This window comes from Rhinichthys klamathensis, unplaced genomic scaffold, assembly GCF_029890125.1.
Source record: "Rhinichthys klamathensis goyatoka isolate OS25496 unplaced genomic scaffold, OSU_Roscu_1.1 h1tg000180l_1, whole genome shotgun sequence".
Classification (NCBI taxonomy): domain Eukaryota; kingdom Metazoa; phylum Chordata; class Actinopteri; order Cypriniformes; family Leuciscidae; genus Rhinichthys; species Rhinichthys klamathensis.
The window spans coordinates 4083261-4101676 of NW_026606708.1; the positions used below are offsets into that span (position 1 = coordinate 4083261).

The following is an 18416-nucleotide window of genomic DNA, read 5'->3' on the forward strand; positions in this document are numbered from 1 at the left end:
TAGGTGGCGCTACAGCAACCAAAAGTACTAAATTGCCCATAACTCATCGACCGTTTGACCTAGAATCTAGATTTGTACACCACTGTGTTCCTTGGCTCAAGACGGACAAGATGTATATCTCGGATTCTCGATTTGAGCAAAAAAAAATTTGTTATGGCCAATTTTGTCCAAAACCTACTTTTGCGAACTAGTCCCTGGTTTTTCGCCTGATCGGAACCAGACCAGTCTAGGACAATTCTCTGGACTCTCTAGATCAATAATTATCAAAAAAAAGTTGAACTTAACATGGTAAATCAAGAAAAATCAAACTGAAATGTGGTATATCATGGTAAATCATGCTAAAACATGGTCTATTCCATCTATGATGTCAGTGGTTAAATGCTTGCTACATAAAACTTAATGTCTTTTGATGCTTTTGTGCTTAACGGCCTTAAAGGCCTTAACTGCTTGAACACCGCTAAATGCTGCTAGCAGCTTTAATTATTATTATGTTTAATACAATACTGTTTATTTTTATAATTAGTCATACACTTTTTATGTTTAGATTTTTCATAAAAGTCGATTTTTTTTAGGTTTTATCATAAAAGACTATAATATATATATATATATATATATATATTAAACATTTTACATTAGTAACTGTTCAAATTAATCAGTATTCGTTTATTTTTTATAATATTTTATTTAATTTTCTATTATTTTTATTATGTTTCATTAAGACTTATTTTTATTTTTCATGAAATACTTATTTGTATATTCATAAAATATTTTATATTTATTTTTTCATTCAAGTGTTTATTATTCATAAAATATTTATTTTTATATTCATATTTTTATATTTTTTATAAAATATTGTTTTTCTTTCAAATACATTTTTAATTTTACGTAAAAGACTTTAATATTGTTTTTTTTTATTTTTCATTAGTAAAATAAATTAATTCTCAATAAAAGGAGTGAGTTAATCATTACTGATTAAACATTATGAATTTATGTTTCATTTTCTTACATTTTGAAACTTTAGACTCCAAAAGAACCGCAGGATGTTTACCTGAAAGTACCTGGAAGCCCAAGTCCACAGATAAGGAAATTCTTCATTAGCATTTTCACGTATGTACACCTCCTTTTGCACCATTTCCCTTATGTGTGTGTGTGTGTGTGCATAAAAGTTCACTCGTCTTTTTTCGTTAATAGGAGAGTGAGATCCTGTTAATTTTCACTCTTCCAGATGCACAGAGAGGTGTGTGTGTGTTTTTGGCTGCGTGCGTGTGTGTGTGTGTGTGTGTGTGTGTGTGTGTGTGTGTGTGTGTGTGTGAAAGCCTGGTCCCTGATTAATCCCTTCATGTGTGATTAATGACATTTGCTTAATCAGGATGTCTCATTTACTGTCTGATTGCATCAGATCATAATATTCATTTATTCATCAAAGTCTGTGACATCTCTGAGTTCATAATCAGTGAACATGAATAAAAACACAATTTTAGAACCTGCATATCACACATAGCTCACTGGAACTGGAACCAGCGAGAGTGACGGCAACACATATTAATTAAAAGCACTGCAGACAGTTCACTTGCTTATATTCTGAACACAATATTATCACTTATGTAATATTATATAATTATATAACATTTTAATTAAGAGATTCTCGAACCCCTTTGACCTAAAATATTTTACTTGACGGACCATCCTATTTCAATAATTTACTAACACATCCACATATTTATGGTTCTCTGATGTTGCTTAATCATCACATGACATGAAGGTAAACAAATAAAATATTTCTTTCTTTTTTTTTTTGTAATTTAAGGAGTTTTTATTTTAGAATAATAATTCATTTTAATTAGTTTATTTTAATTGATTTATCAGCCCGAAAACCATCTGCAATACCCTCACAAACCCCCAGGGGTTTTGCAAAACCCTGTTTTAATTTTTGTAATCTACTATGATAAATATTATAATAATATAATATTTACTGTTCACCGAACAATGAAAATGTAGTTTGTCAGCGGAGCAAATGCATTGGTATCCACTCTTATTAGCGAGTTCGTAATGGACTTAATGGTTTTAAATGATTGCACAACAGACAAGCTAATCAGACACACAGTAACTCATCAAAACTGAGATTTTGAGAAATTTGAATAACCAGGAAATCAATCAGCTGTAGTTTTTCCACCCCAACAACAGCTGCTGCTAAGGACAACTCACCAGCCAAGGACAGTAGAAACGTTCTCAAAATTTTGTCCCTTGAGCTCGATCCCCTTCAGGCAGGGTGAAGAGCTCATGCACAAAGTCCTTTCTTTTTAATATAGTCAAACTCAAGAAACCCTGGCAGGCAGAATAACATCAACATCTGCAAACCTCCTGCGGGAACACGACTGCCGCTGGCACGTGGGATGCTCTTAAAGAAAGGGTGAATGAATGAATTTAAAAATGGTGACATTTGGGTCTCTCTGAACATCTCTCTTTTGAAGATTTGAGATATGTGTGTCTCTCTCAGGGGAAGTGCGGCCTGTCAGGCCTGTCCGGCTATTGTGTCAGTGTATATGAAGAGGAAAGTGATAAAGTGTCTTTTGTGTGTCCTTTTTCTGTGTCAATCTCTCTATGGCAGTGAACCTTGGCTGGCCTCCCCTGCGCAGATCTGGCAGGTATACGTGCATTACCTGCAAAGGATGGACCTGAGCTGTGTGTGCGGCACTCTGAGCTGGCATTCGCTGGTTCTGCGCGGCACACAAGCTATTCGCAGGGTCAAGTGCTACACGTCGCCTCCCCTCGAGCTTCAGGTACGCATAGCAGGGTCAAAGTAAAACACACTGGTCGGGGTACAGAGCTCTGATGGGGGATTATGTGGCCTTTTTTCCTAAAATGGGAGAATGATGAAAAATAATGAGATGGTAAGTAAGGTGGCTAGGTTATCTAGATTTTTTCATTTTTGTTTTATTTGAGAGCTTTCAAAATGATTTAAAAGTTTAACTAAATAATTGCACATATTTCTGCGATTTTATAATTTGTGATCATAAATCACACAATTTACAAGGGGAAATTGAAATAATGTTTCTTTAATGTCAACTTTTTACCAATCAAGGCCAGTATTTGAAGATAAACTTAAATAAAATTATAATTATAGCCAGTTGACATTTTATTTCTAAGCCATTATCTTAGCATTTAATAATCCTAAACTACAAATTCACAGTGCTGTTTTTGGATATATTGTTTTGATAATAACTTTTATTTTAAATAAACTTACAACAAAAGTGATGTAAACCCATTATAATTGTTTAGTTAAAATTAATTACATTAACAGCCTATATTAATCGCAGAATGTAATGTTATTTTTTACATTTGACGTATTTAGCATCAGTGATTTTACAGGTTATGGATTTAGAGACGGTTTTAGTATGGCAGTTTAATTGTTTAGTCTCTCTTATTAGCCTATACGTTTGCTGAATTTCTGTCAGTTACTACATCAAAGAACTTCAGGGCAACTAGTATGCAAATATGTAGGTTTAGATCTCATGAAATAAGTAAAGAGCATGGAGTCAGATGTTGTTGGGTCGCAGCAGTATCCATTAACCTGTGTTCAGCACATTGCAGCAAAGAAAGTAGAGCTTTAATGCAAATAATGAGTAATGAAAGGTGGATTATACGAGCATCATAAATCTCAAAATGTGTATTTCCTGTTACTCGAAATATGCAAGCAGAGCAAATACAGCAGCTCCCTTGTCAACAGTGCACTGTGTGCTCGTAGCAACCTTACTGTTGGTTTAATTGGCCGTGTGCTAATGTTATACAGCAGGTGCCAAGAAAAGATGATGAAGCAAAGTAGCTATACATTATGAGCTTCAGGTGCAGCCTCATGTTTTCTGAAGTTCTGCAGAGGAGTGTTCCCTGAAGTTGCTTTTTGCTGTGTGGGTTTTCTGTGTTTTTTTTTTGTTTTGTTTTTTGTGGTTGATGCCAGAAGCTCTATGAGCATAAGATCTCCTCATAAGTTTGTGTGTTCTAGGTGGATCCAGTTGAGGTTTTTGCTCTTCCTGCTCAGGGAATTCAAGATATCCATGTAGGGCTGAGGGCTCTGCGCCCTGGAAGCCGTTTCTTTTACCTCAACGTAGTCGATGTGGACACACGGCAGCTAGTCGCCTCCTGGTTGCTGTGCATAACATGCCGACAGCCTGTAATATCCAAGGTTAGCAAAATGCATTAATACAGTGCAACAGTAGGGTTCAAACCACATTTGTGACAACTTATTAACCTTTCAATAACTATAAACCATGAGCTCCAATGTTGTTTAGTGTATTTATGTGTATTGTGTTTCGTACATGTATATCATCCTCAATAAGAGACATGTATATTTGTGTAAACCACTGTTCTTTTGAACTTTCTATTCATTAAAGAATGCTGATCACAGTTTCCACAAAAATATCAAGCAGCACAACTGTTTTGAGAATGTTTTCTGAAGGATCATGTGACACTGAATTAATGGCTGCTGAAAATGCAGCTTTGCCATCATAGGATTAATTACATTTTAAATATATGAAAAGAGTTCTTTAAAATGGTAATATTACTGTTGTACTATATTTTAATCAAATAATTGCTGCCTTAGTAAGCATAAGAGACTTCTTTCAAAGGCATAACAAAATCTTAGCAATCTTTTTGATCTGTTGTCTATATATAAATAATAACATTTGTTTAATAATATATATATATGAATATTTGTTTTTAAATTTAATGGAAACAATACGGACACTTTTTCTTCTCAAAAGTTGTGCTTTTAGCTTTGAAAATGTGAGGCACGGTTCACAGTGACAGCACACGTAGAGTCTTAGCAGAGGAATGGCAAGAACTGAACGGGACGTTAAATTTCAGCTCTGTGACAGAGGATGTGATGCATGAAGTCTGTGCCATCGATTTAAACCTGATGTTTTTACTTCAGTTATTTTACAGTATTTCTCTCGGTATTTGCTTTAATCTCCCCAGGCATTTGAAATCAACGTTCCTGTAGACGGAGGGAAGGGCAGCAATAAGAAAATCAGTTTCACAAACCCCTACTCTTCCTCTAGGGTATTCAATCTCCGCACAGACCGCCCAGACCTGCTTCGGTTTAAAGAGGAGCAATTTCAGGTAAGAGAATCCAAAGCTAATTCTTGTTCTATCAACTTTATTAGGAGGCTTTGCTGTGTAACGTTGAATAAGAACCAAATTGTCAAAGCCCCATCCACCAGAAAGGTGTCTACAGCCCAGAGGAGAAGGATCTTGACATATCTCTGTCTAGGAATCAATTTCTGTCTCTCTAAACTGTCATTCTTAGACACGTTTCGCAGTATGTGAAGTTCTCTGTATATTGGAGAACTCAATTTGTGCCCTGGCCACTCTCGCAATGCCGGTCCCCTGAGGAAACCATAAAGCTGCAGTCCAAAAAAATAGGGCGAAAAGAGAGAGATTGTCACAGTCAGGCCAGGAACATCAATATCTCTTACCTTTAGGGCTCAGAATGATGCGTGTAGGACTTACAGCTCTACGTTAGACTTCAATTAAAAGCTGTTAATTGATTAGGTGATCAATACACAACCGTTGGCTATTACTCCAGATGGAGACAGAGAACATTAGTTAGCCACAGGGACAGTGTCTCGGATATATTAGTGTGGCTTTGGGGGGCACAAAGTAATTTTTCCTGATCATCATTTTGCACAGCAACTGTGTAAAACAGAACAGGCTAAAATGTTAATTTCATCATTCAGTGCCCTCATTGATTGCGGTAAGGTTTAGTGAGTTTCACACCCCATATCTGGGCAATAAATAGCGAAACAATGTGAAATATGCAAGTGACAGTATTGAACAGAACGGATTAATGATACCTCAGCGTCAAATAAAAGCTGTAGAGCTCATAAAGAAAGGAAATGGCCTGTTCCATTTTCTTGCTAGTCAACACGGCTTCAATTATCTCCTCTCGCGCTGGATTTATGGGGTCTATATTTTTGAAAAATGTGACTGGAGATGTTGCTTTTTTTCCTCTTCAAGAAATAACAACTGTGTCATCGTAAAATAGGCGCAGAGCCAAAAGACAACAGAACAATCGATACATGCGTGCTTTTGAGGAGATTATGAACTAAATCCTTGCCTGTGTTCCATATGTCTTAGTCAGCCATTAGAGATAATGTATCAAGACAAAGAGAGAGCAATTTCTCTCATTTTTCTCTAAACACTGGAGTGCAACCAATTTCTGACACAACGGAGCTCAGGAATAGCAATGGGAATAGTAAGGAATGTAACTATTTTCGTTTCGTTTCCAATTCTACTTAAAGAATTAGTTCACCCAAAACGCATAATTCACTCACCGTCATGTCGTTCTAAACCCGTATGGCTTGCTTTCTTCTGTGGAAGAACATCCTGGCCAGTCTTTTCAATGAAAAGGACAGCCCCGTCCTCATTCACTTTTCAAATGAAAGTGAATGAGGACGGGGCTGTAAAGCTCCAAAATGACAAACATAAAAGAATCAGAAGTCGTTCACAGCACTAAAATCACAAAAAGCTATCGTATGACAACAGAATATAGTTGTATGGACTACTTTTCTACTTCTGTGTTACTTTCATATACTTCTTGAAACTTGTTCCATTGAAAAAAAAAAATTCCATGGGTGTCTTTTAGTGTTCTATGGAAAATAGAATGTGAGACATGTTTAGAATGACATAAGGGTAAGTAAATGATGACAGAAGTTGAACTTTTCTTTTGATGATTCTTTTAAAACAATAATTTGCACACAAACAGAACATAAAAGGAGTACTGATCTTGTATTTATTTCCATCTTTGACGGAAGAATCCAGACATTATGGAATAAGTGTTATTTTTGTTAACTAAAACATTTTCAGTAATTAAAATAAAGCTGTAATAAAATAAAATATACATAGCGGATGAAAAAAAGTTGACTTGCCAACCAACTGAAATAAATTTTAGTTGAAGTATGAAAATTACTCAAACTGAAATTGAAATAAACAGAACTATTTAAAAATAATAAAATGACAAAAACACACAGAACAAAATTACTAAAACTAAAATTAAACATAAAAGCTTAATAAAATATTAATAAATTCTGCAATAGTATATAAATAACACTGTATAGAATCAGCTTCATTATAAATAAACATTTACCTGTTTGACCTGATACCTGGTTGATTTTGCAATTCTTTGCTGCTTTGTTTTTACACACCTGTATGTTTTTTTGTGTGTGCATATATACAAATACATACGTATTAATGTGCTTGTGTGTGTGTTGTAGATTGGGGGAGGGGAACCCTACACCATCGGCCTGCGCTTTGCTCCAAGTCAGAACCCCGGCATGGAAGAGATTCTCATCTTCATCAATGACAAACAGGATAAGAACGAGGACACTTACTGTGTTAGGGTTCAGTACAGATAACACAACACCATCACACTGCATTATAGCTGTTGCTTTTGCCCACAAACAGACCTTTAACCAGTGGATCGATGTGGATTTACTCACATCATGGTCATGTATTTTTGCTTAAACAGTGCGATAAGTTAATCTACATAACATGAGATGTATTAAAGTACAGAGCAAACGTACTCTATAAGCAGATAAAGCTCATTGAGTAGATGGAATCTCTCACGTGCGCTTGAGTAAAGCCACCCTGCGGTGCTGAAGGCTGAAACAGAAGAGATTTTCTGTAGAGCTGATGCTCATATCGGCGCTCTTGATGTGTGTGTTTATGGTTTACGCTGAACGCCTGCTGTGATGTGTCATTAGCAGCGGAGAGCTGATGGCCACTTGCCCAGGACTTCAGCTCTAGATCTTCAAAAAGCAAGACATGTATGTAAGACCAATCATTTTATTTCATTAAGTGTTTATGTTTGCACTCACTGAGAATAGAGTGCTTAATTTTGGGGAAGAAAATGCAGCCATCCTTTATTTTTTTTTACTGTATTTTTTTGTACTAGCATCAATAAAAAGGATCTGATTTTTGAGTGTGATTCTTTGCATCAATGATAACATTCTATGCCAAACAGCACTTGTGTTTGTGTGTATGTGTGTTTGCAGTAGCTGTGAAGGGGTTTCTATTAACATCCGTGGACTAATCTCCTGGCTCCTATTAGAGCTACAGCTGCCTGAGTCTGACAACAACCAAATAACCTGCCAACTATCCAGTCCAGATATGGAAGACAGGTGGAAAACACAGAAAGGATCATAAAAGAGAGAACATACAGAAAATATACAGTGGAATGCAATCTAGAATTTGTGTTAATTGTTTGCTTTTTGAGCAAAGTTACATTTATAAATGAAACTGGCAAGGAATTGGCCAATTTTGCCTAAATTAAGCTGTCATTCAGTAGGAGCTAACTAGTTTGTTTGTGGGTATTTATAAATGTACAGTAGTGCTTTTATTTGGGAAGGATGCATTAATTTAGTCTAATTAAAACAGTTAATACTTGAGCACCAAATCAGCATATTAGAATGATTTCTGAAGGATCATATGACACAAGATTGGAGTAATGATGCTGAAAATTCAGCTTTGCCATCACAGGGATAATTTACATTTCAAGCTAATCAAATCGGAAACAGCTATTTTAAATTGTAATAATATTACTGTATAAATGCACCCTTGATGAGGAAAAGAGCCTTCTTTCAAAAACATTTTAAAAAAAATGCCATATATATATATACATAGATGCCTCATTAGCAGCTGTTTCTATGGGCTCTGTGTAATCCGTCCACCATATTGGAACAGTCAAAGCTGGTCCGTCAACACTCAAAAGATTGTGGGTCTGCAACCAAAGTTATAGGCATGTATGAATCTCTATATCTGCAGTACACTTCAGCAAATCATTTTGATAAGCTAACACAATACATGACGAAGGCGTCAGCCAACACGACATTAAAAAGTTACCATAGATTAAAAGCCTGTAATATTGAGTTAATCCATTGTAAAACAAAAAAAAACGATACATTCTCACCTGTGAAAGGTTATCCAATTTCTTCGAGAACTTAGATCTCTGTGGTTTTTACAACCAGAGGCTGCGCAATGTTGTGGCATCTTGGTAAAACGAATTGACTTTTACTGTGAGTGACAGCATCTGAAATGTTGACCGTTCCAAGATGACGGACGCGTCGAGGTGTCTGGAGCGGTCGAATGTGGAATCTACGTATATATACTAGCTATGAGCTTACCGACCCCAAACTTTTTAACAGTACTGTATGCTTACCATAAATTTTAAGAAAAAATACATGTTCTTAAAATAAGGTAATAGGGTTTAATTTTACAAAAATCAAGAGGTAACAAGTTTGCATGCAAAAGTTGCTATATGGCTAAATGTGTTTTGTGGAGTTCTGGCAGCTCAAGTGCTGCTGTCATTAAGGCAAAAGAGGTCAAACCAAATAAGAAATTCATGATCATTTTTTCTATTCATCTTTTAATTCTTCTTTCACTCAAATAGTTAGGTTGATAATATAATAAAAAAAAAAAATAAAAAAAAAATTTAAATACAGTAGAAACATTTTAATTTGTGCTCTCATACTTTTGGACCCCAAGATACATTCCAGAATTTTTCTCCTACATTCCCCCCATAATTTATAATGACAAATGTCAGCAATCACTCTCAAGGCCCTTTAATTTTCTCCAAACACCCTTCACTTACCTTGGCACACCCAATGAAACAATCCACGACCGAATTTCAATACTGGTGAAGTGCGGTGTGAAGGGATGAAGATTTTACTCTCTGATATTATTCAGAGAGGCCTGCGCTGTCCACAGACTGTTGACAAGCTTTTTTGGAGAGGTTTTGTTTTTCAGTGTATATGCATGCTTCCTCTGACTCGCACTCGCAGAAAGCACAGTCTCTGCAGAGACAGCGCCTTGATGTTGTTAGGTGCTGCTCGGAAAAGCTTTGCTGCCGCTTGCGTGCGAGCAGGAGGAGTAGGAAACGCTATCAAAGACACAATGAAAATGTATCATCTTCCTCCGAGGTGCGTCACGAGGGCTTAGCCAGCTCCGAGAGTCAGGCAGATTTTTGTGTACATGTATCTCTGAGTGCTGGTGCGAAATAGTTTTTTTTTTGGTGGGTGAGAATGAGAGCGAGAGGATTTGAGAGTGTGAGTTTGAGAAGACTTGAACGGAGGGAGAGAGAGCGAGGTTGATGGAGAGGTGTTGAGACGAAGGTTAAAGGGAGCAGCTCACTGGTAGAGCGTAGGATTAAACTCTGTCTCTCTCTCTTGTAGAGAATAGATTATCTCAGCAGCAGTTAACACAGTGGTGTCTTAATGAGCAGATCTGGGTGAACATATGGAGCGTGTTTGTAACACGCATCAATTTCCTCCTGTCGTCTTTGTCATCGTCATCACCTTCCTCCTCTTTCTCGTGATACTTACCGGCCTGTAGAGGGCACTCCTCACCATGGTGGAGGAGAAAGAGAGAGCAATAGAGGGGAAAGCGATAAAAGAGAATGCCTGGAAACCACATATCTGTAGCTGTGTGTGCGCGTGTGTTCAAACAACTGTCTTTTCTATGGCACATGCTGTCCCTCACTCTCTTTTTCATTTGGGGTCTCTGAGGTTTTAACTGTGTTTGAGCTTATTTGTAGCCTTTTGAGCTTTGAGATCTGTACTATTTTGATTCAGGATCAGTACATTCAAGGATATATTGTGGCTCGGGCCGAAGGGATCAGTGAATGCCTGAGGCCTCAAGTCCTGAGAATGCAAATGTTTAAGTTTGTTATTAATGTTTTTGTCACTGTTGCAATGCATTAATGTAGTGTGTGTGTATGCGTGCATGAATTCAGTAACACTTTATTTTAGGGTCCAATTCTCACTATTAACTAGTTGCCTAGTAGCATGCATATTACTAGGATATTGGCTGTTTATTAGTACTTAAAGCACATATTAATCCCTTATTCTGCATGACATATTCTACATATAATTCTACAAGTGAGGGCAGCAGGGGGTGCTCACCCTGTGGTATGTGTGGGTCCTAAAGCCCCTGTATTGTGATGGGGACTCTATACTGTCAAAAAGCACCGTCCTTCGGATGAGACGTTAAACCGAGGTCCTGACTCTCTGTGGTCATTAAAAATCCCAGGATGGCCTTTGGAAAAAGAGTAGGGGTGTAACCCCGGCATCCTGGCCAAATGTACCCATTGGCCTCTGTCCATCATGGCCTCCTAATCATCCCCATATATACTGAATGGCTTCATCACTCTGTCTCCTCTCCACCAATAAGCTGGTGTGTGGTGGGCGTCCTGGCACAATATGGCTTCCGTCGCATCATCCAGGTGGATGCTGCACATTGGTGGTGGTTGAGGAGATTCCCCGTTCCATGTAAAGCGCTTTGAGTGCCAAGAAAAGTGCTATATAAATGTAACAAATTATTCTTATTATTACATCCCTTTATCCTGCCCATACCTAAACTTAACAACTACCTCACTAACTATAATAAGCAGTAATTAGGAGTTTGTTGAGGCAAAAGTTGTTGTTAATAGTGAGAATTGGACCCTAAGATAAAGCGTGAAAGCGAATAATTTTCTCACAGTTGTATGAATTATATTTGTGCTTATTTAAAATCTAAAGCTTTACAGGAAGTTCTTAATATATACCTTTTTTTTTTTTTTAGTATGACAAAATAGCATTTTTTTTTACAAATGAAACATGCTCTTTATGTCTGTTGTAATTCGTTCAGGTTTTTTGCTGCTGTGAAAGGTAACACCGTTGAAATTTTGTTCTAAAGCAGAACTGGAGTGTGTAGTTCTCTATTTTGAAACTGAATCACAACCCATGTTAGTAATTTACCTTGAACATATTGGAAATAAGACACAAAAAACATGCAAGTAATTGAATTTTCAGGTGGTATCAGTTGGTGAATGTTCTCAAAACCCAATTTTCTCAACCTATCAGTGAAACCTGGAGTAGTTTACCTTGAGAAAAGTCTTGTCTAGAAGATCACTCATTAAATAATATTCAGAGGCTGCAGCCTGACTTTATTTCATTTATTTGTTTATTTATTTTTTGAAGCTGCAGCACCATTTAAAAAAACTTCATAATTGTGCTGCTGCTAAATTTATGCGTTTTAATTATATTTTCAGTATTTTGTCCTTGGTTATAGAGGGGCTTGGGAGAATAGGAAAGGACCTACAGTGCACCGTACATTCTTGGCGGTTTCTGAGTTTGCTGGAGGTTGAAAAGGCATTCAGAGACAGGTCAGAATTCAACTCTGTCTGGTCACACATATCTCTTGATGATGACACACAGGTGAATATGAGCTGTAGTACTTTACACAACAGTAGATATAGATATACAGCAAATCTATACTTGTAGGAAGTGAGTACTGCCAAGTGCCAACTGTACTTTAAATTCAGCTGTTATAAGCAGTGTATTTAAGTTTTGAAGCTTTTAAATGGTATATTACATCATATCATCTGAAGCCGGGCTTTCAGAGGCCTGAGTATATGAATAATTGAAAAGGATCAACACCAAATGAAATACCTTGAAAATATTTCTCTATGCTCGTGTACAAATCCGATTTGAGCTTTCACATCTTTAGAAAAGTTTCTGGCCTTGGTGATTTTCTGACTAAAGCTTCACACAGCTATAATGTAGAAGATGTGCACAGAAGGAAAACAATGCTGAATACATATCTCTTTTTATTCTTTCCCAGCAGTGTCCACTGACAACAGCTTGTCATTTCTGTCAAAGAGTCTCTGGCACTAAGGCAGAAACACATCAGTATTCCTATTGTCAAGATGCTGATGTCACCACTCTTCAGACGGTCTGTATGCATTTTGTTTGTTTGCTCTCTATGAGAAACACTCAGATAATTGCATGATAATTGCAAGTAAGTGCATGATAGTAAGGGCAGTGAGCAAATAAGAAAGTCACAACATCATAAACGGGCAGCAACACATTGTTCTTTTGGAAATGTACTCTAATTCACCTATAATCAAATAAGTCTGGGCTCAGACAGGCCGCCATATAGTCCTAATTACAGCTCATAGCACTAATTACAGTTACCGCTTCTTGACTGTAGTAAGACTCCTATTTGCATACCAATGATGATATTACCAAACCTTATTTTCTAAAATGTTTCGGTGTTGACTAAGCACTTAAGATTATATGGAAACCTGTTTCAGCACCAGAGTGAAGAATAAAAAGCTGTCTGATAAAGTTTAAAATAGGAAACCAAAAGAAAATAGATCGAAAGTAGCACTGTGAGATATAAAGTCAAAAATGCTCCTTTGTTTCTCATAAATGTGACTTTATAGCTCACAATGTGTGAGATATAAAGTTGAAATTATGAGAAAGTTGCAATTAAGGAATATAAAGTCACACTGACACATGAAGTGGGAATGACAAGAAATTAGGTTGCAGTTATAGTAATCTATGTAATCAGAAATACATTGATGGAGAGTCATTTTAGAGTTTATGGCATGGCAACTGTGGTCATGGCAACAAAGTTGTTCAATTGCATATAACTTTACACAGAAAAAGTTAATAAGTGATTTTTTTTTTCACACTATCGTGTGACAAAAATAAAAATCGTGTCAACACTGGTAATGTTTATGTCTTGTAGTTATACTGTTGAGTGTTGGGGTAACTCATTACAAGTAACGTAAGTAACGTAATCAGACAACAAAATATCTGAGTTACTTTTTCAAATAAGTAGCGCAAGTTACTTTGTTTCCCCATTTATTGACTGACAGCTTTCCTGTCCCCGTATCGAGAGAAATTGAAGTAAGCGCAGAGGCGTTGTGTGCGTGTGTGTGAACATGATGATTATTGTAGTTCTAGTGTTGAACTTTCTTCTCCTGTGTCCTATTCTTCTGCAATTCAGAATGGCAGCACGAAAGGTTTGTTTGAACTGCACCTTCTGCTGTACTGGCGTGAATTTGCATTTACTTCAGCCTGAGGCTTATTCATTTCACTTTTGGTGTAAAAGGGCCTTTACATGTGCCACAAATAGAACTTTAGTTTGATTTTTGTTATTAAAAAACAAACTAGCAAACCTAGACCAGGGTAGAAAACGTAACGCTAAAGTAAACGTAACACATTACTTTTCATAAGTAGCGCAATTAGTTACTTTTTTTTAGAGTTACGCAATATTGTAATGCATTACTTTTAAAAGTAACTTTCCCCACTGCTGTTGAAACGGCAGGTATTTGAATGTTTATGGATTGTGGTTTCACTTCCAGTTTAAGTGCCTTGCAGATTTTTGTGCTAATTAACGTATTGCCACAAATGTTGTTGATTTTAAATTGTACTGAACCCAAAATATTAATTTAAGTCGTCCCCTTGTAGTTGAAACAGTCTTTCTCTTGAACTTCTAAGTGTCTCATAGGTTCTCCGTATGTAAAGGCTTTCTGGTTATTCAGCTTCAGGTGTTTGCCCAAGGCTTTTGCTGAATCTTAAACATACTGAGCTTAATAAAAAGGCATACAAAATATCTTTAATTAGGCCTCTGTAATAATCAGGTTCAAGCCTAATTAGAGAAGCGCTGGTATTCCATTACTTCAAGCAATGGGCCTGAAGCATAGTCTACATATTAGCTTGAACAAAAGAGCATTCATTGAGCACACGGTAATGAGTGGGATTGTTTGTATATATCTACAGCTGACAGTGTTGTCTCCTTTACAATAGACATATGCACTGGAATGATAGTTTTGTGATAATTAATATCTCTGATTGCCCAAGAGCGAATTGTAATTCTCATTTCTTTTCATGCATAAATTTATTAGAAAGAGACTGCGCTTGGATTAAGGAAGCAAATATATTATCTTTACTTAGCACAAGGAAATATAGTTTTTAATTTTGTGTATAACCTTGAACAAAAGCTGGTGAACGTTTGATGTGCCACAAAGTTAATAAAAAAATCGTTCTGAATTTTCTTCAGCAAGATGAATCTTAGGAGCAAAGATTGAACATCAAAGCAAATCCAAACTCAAATATCAGGTGATGCAAGCTTCTTCACATACTGTACACTTCTTCTTAACAGTCGTACATGAAGATGATTTTAGAAGGCTAAGATTGATTTTAATTCAGATTATTGTTTGAACTTAAAGCTTATTGTTTTCTTATTAGAAACTGGCCGCTTTAAAACAATAATAATTGCATCTGATTTAAGGATGTTTATACTGAGATATGTTTTAGTTGAGTAAATCATGTTGTGCAGTGATGCAGAATACATTAGGATACATTTTTGCTAGGGTTAAAAACAGTTTTTACTCATTAGTAAGGTCTATTTTAAATGGTTTAGATCTCCATTAAAAGGTTCATGGTACTCTGTTGTCCACAAATATGAGTGAGATGATCCTCACATCCACCTCCACGTGGTTCATGACCCACTCAGAAACACATTTATTCATTTTGTTCCATCTCTCTCAGCCATGTGAGCAGCACTCTAGATCAGATTCTGGTGCGCAGTGAAAGCGTGTTTGATCTTTAGATGATCATTAAGTGAAATATCTAGATTATGTTTCCATCTGTGCTCAGTTGGATATAATGACCTCAAAAACTCCTTTCAGGTTCCAACCCCCCGGCTTCTGGTATCCAGTTTCCATTTCCAACAAACTACCAAAAAACTCCTAGTTAGGTTTTAATTACAAGGTCTTTGTTTTTTTGTTTTTAGAAACCACTGATCCACACAAGACAAAATGCCCTTTTATGCTAATAATGCTCAGCTAGTGTGTTACTAAGACTGTTTATTGATTCTGACAAGCAGGTGTTCAGGCGGAAAGTCAGAGGAAATGAGAAAAAAAAGTCTATAAATCTCAGGTTGAAGGCTCAAATGTGTCAGGACTCAGGAGCATTGCGTCAACATGCGGTTGAAGTCATTGTATATTGCATGTTTCCCCATAGCATTTAATTGTGTCGCTCTCAAACACACATACTGTATCTCTGCATCTCTTTGTATTTTTCCTGGAGGTAAAGGTAGCATTTTTGGTCAAGGACATTTTAGGATTCCAATAAAAAGACTCAATGTACAAAAGTCTGAGACCATTCTAAAAATTGAAATTTGAAAAATTTGAAAATAAATACAGTTTGGATTCAAATGATATATCATTTAATTTAAGCATTTTCACTTTTGGTCTCAGATTTGTCACCCCACTGTAACTGATAAGTAAAATGATTGGATTTGGAAATCAGGTCATATTTTAAGATTACAATGTTCCCCTTAGAATTTATTTTTTTACACAAGCCGTTTTTCAGATGAGCCTGTTTGTGTGTGTATTTCTCAGGGCAGAAGTAAAATTGGGCTATAAAAGGAAGGACTGGAAACAAAAGCAATAATATATTCATCCACTTAGCCAGTAAATGAATCCTGTTAGGGAAGAGCACACGTTTTAAATGAGAAGCCATTCTAAAAGAAAGCACCCATAAACGCAAACGCACCCATACATTTTGCATTGTCATGCCTGATAATGTGTTTTTCAAACGTATATGAAAGTAAAAGAAAGGTATACTGTAGATGAGCGAGTTATTTTCATCTGTTTCCATTAACCAGTGAACCAGTATAAAAGAACAACAATCAATTTAATTGATTACTCAATGTAATTTTACAGTTTGTTACGAAATAATCTCTCTGTGTCTCTCTCTCTCTCTCTGATTAAATCAGGAGCTGTTGAGAGCTGGACACCAGAGATTCGCTGCCTCTCATTATTAATGTTGTGTATTGGACACACGGGTGGGGGAAATGAAGTGGGCGAGTGGGTGTACGTGCAAGCGCTGGCAACTGTGGGTGCAAACTGTCTGTGCATTATTCCAGCATAATTACAGCTCGAGTCCTTTCATGTTTGCTGTACTGTATGTGTGATTATTATACAGATGCAGATGTTCTTCCTGACCCTGACACACACAAACAGACTTTTGTGGAAAACGGCATTCATCCACCACAGCAGCCAAGCTGAAGTCAAAGGTATGCGTTTTAATTAGCGATGGGTCATTCATGAACGATTCGTTTAATGCGTCTGTCACATGACAAATGAACGAAAAACGCAGGAGGTGAACTAATCATTTGTGTTTCCTCATCTCTTATCTCATATCTTGAGGCTACATTATAATGAATCCCTACTTTGGAATATGATCAAAGATTGCGTGTGACGTGTACAGGGAATTTGGCTATTGAAAATATAACATTTTAATAAAGAGAGTCAGTAAAAATCTTCCCATCGGTAGTTTTAATGTTTTTATCTAGATTTAAGTTTCAAAATTTTTAACCAGGCATCTGAACAGATTCATTTTGTGTGGTTAGTTGGACAAGTGTGCATTTCGCTGTACATTGTAATCATATAGTAATGCTTAGACCCAGATGATCATCATTACTCAGACATGCTAATTACAACATACTGAAATAAATTCTTTATTGGTGGCTGTGACCATTGTATATGTGTGTTTAAGTGTGCTTGGACTTAAAATCTCATCTCATAATTGTATTTGAAGAGGTACCAAAGCCATATAGAGATCACAATATCACAACTCTTTTGACCAGTATAGGAAACGTCATAGAAACCACCTGAACAGCCTAGCAACTACATAGCAATGTGCTAACAGGACCCTTTAGAAACCACAACCACACAGAACAGAGGTTTTGCATGTAAGCACAGCTCACATTTTTCTTCAGATTTTGTTTTTTTACAAATCTAGCTTTCTTTTAAAGTGCATGTTTTTGAATGAGTCATGCTTTGCAGTGTTGTGGGCCTCAGGTGTAATTATCTCTCCAAATATAGATAGTAAAATGTGCCTTTGCTGTAAACATCCAGAATAATCAGGACATGAGACAGCAGAGTTACCCTGTGGATGATGACAGAGCTTTGACTCCTGGCAAATGTTATTCTCTCCCTCTCTCTGTCTGTTGAGATAATTCTAAATAAATGATTAATAATGCAGCTTAGACATTATATATGTAAAGGAGGCCAGAAAGTAAGAGCTGTGTGAGTAAACCTCACTCCCCTGGCCTCAAGAGGTGCTTTAGGGACTGATGCGGTTTTTAGCATCCTTGTTAGTGCACCCGCCTCCCATGCCGGAGACGCCGGTTCGAATCCTACTTTGACCGGGTCGAGTTGGGCCGGTTACATTTTGTGCCGTGACCCAGATGGGAGTGAGATTCAGGGGGGTGAGTGTAACGGAAGCCAGCTAATAAGAGCTGTGTGAAGTAAACCTCACCCCTGGCCTTAAAGGTGACATATTATGGCCCTTTTCACAAGCTGTAATATCAATCTATGGTGTCCCCAGAATGTGTCTGTAAAATTACCCCACAGATCATTTATTACAGCTCGTCAAATTTGCCCCTTTTTGCAATGAATGCAAATGAGCTCCCTGTTCCCGTTCAGAAGACGACCGATCCTTTACACGAGTCTCGGATTCAATAACAAAACACGCGAATAATCTCACACATCCAAAATCTCAGATATAACCAGTAGCGGAGTGAAG

General features: G+C 36.8%; 1 protein-coding gene across 1 annotated transcript in view; it reads left to right on the forward strand.

The window, feature by feature from the left end:
• Window positions 1-7789, forward strand: part of LOC130094700 (nephrocystin-4-like) — a 187966-nt gene extending 180177 nt beyond the window's left edge. Inside the window, exons 25-29 of the mRNA XM_056261122.1 lie at window positions 1022-1107; window positions 2609-2780; window positions 4001-4180; window positions 4972-5115; window positions 7269-7789. Coding sequence (XP_056117097.1) covers window positions 1022-1107; window positions 2609-2780; window positions 4001-4180; window positions 4972-5115; window positions 7269-7409 — 723 coding nt within the window. The 3' untranslated portion in view covers window positions 7410-7789. The remainder of the gene's footprint in view (window positions 1-1021; window positions 1108-2608; window positions 2781-4000; window positions 4181-4971; window positions 5116-7268) is intronic.
• The last annotated feature ends 10627 nt before the right edge of the window (window positions 7790-18416 follow it).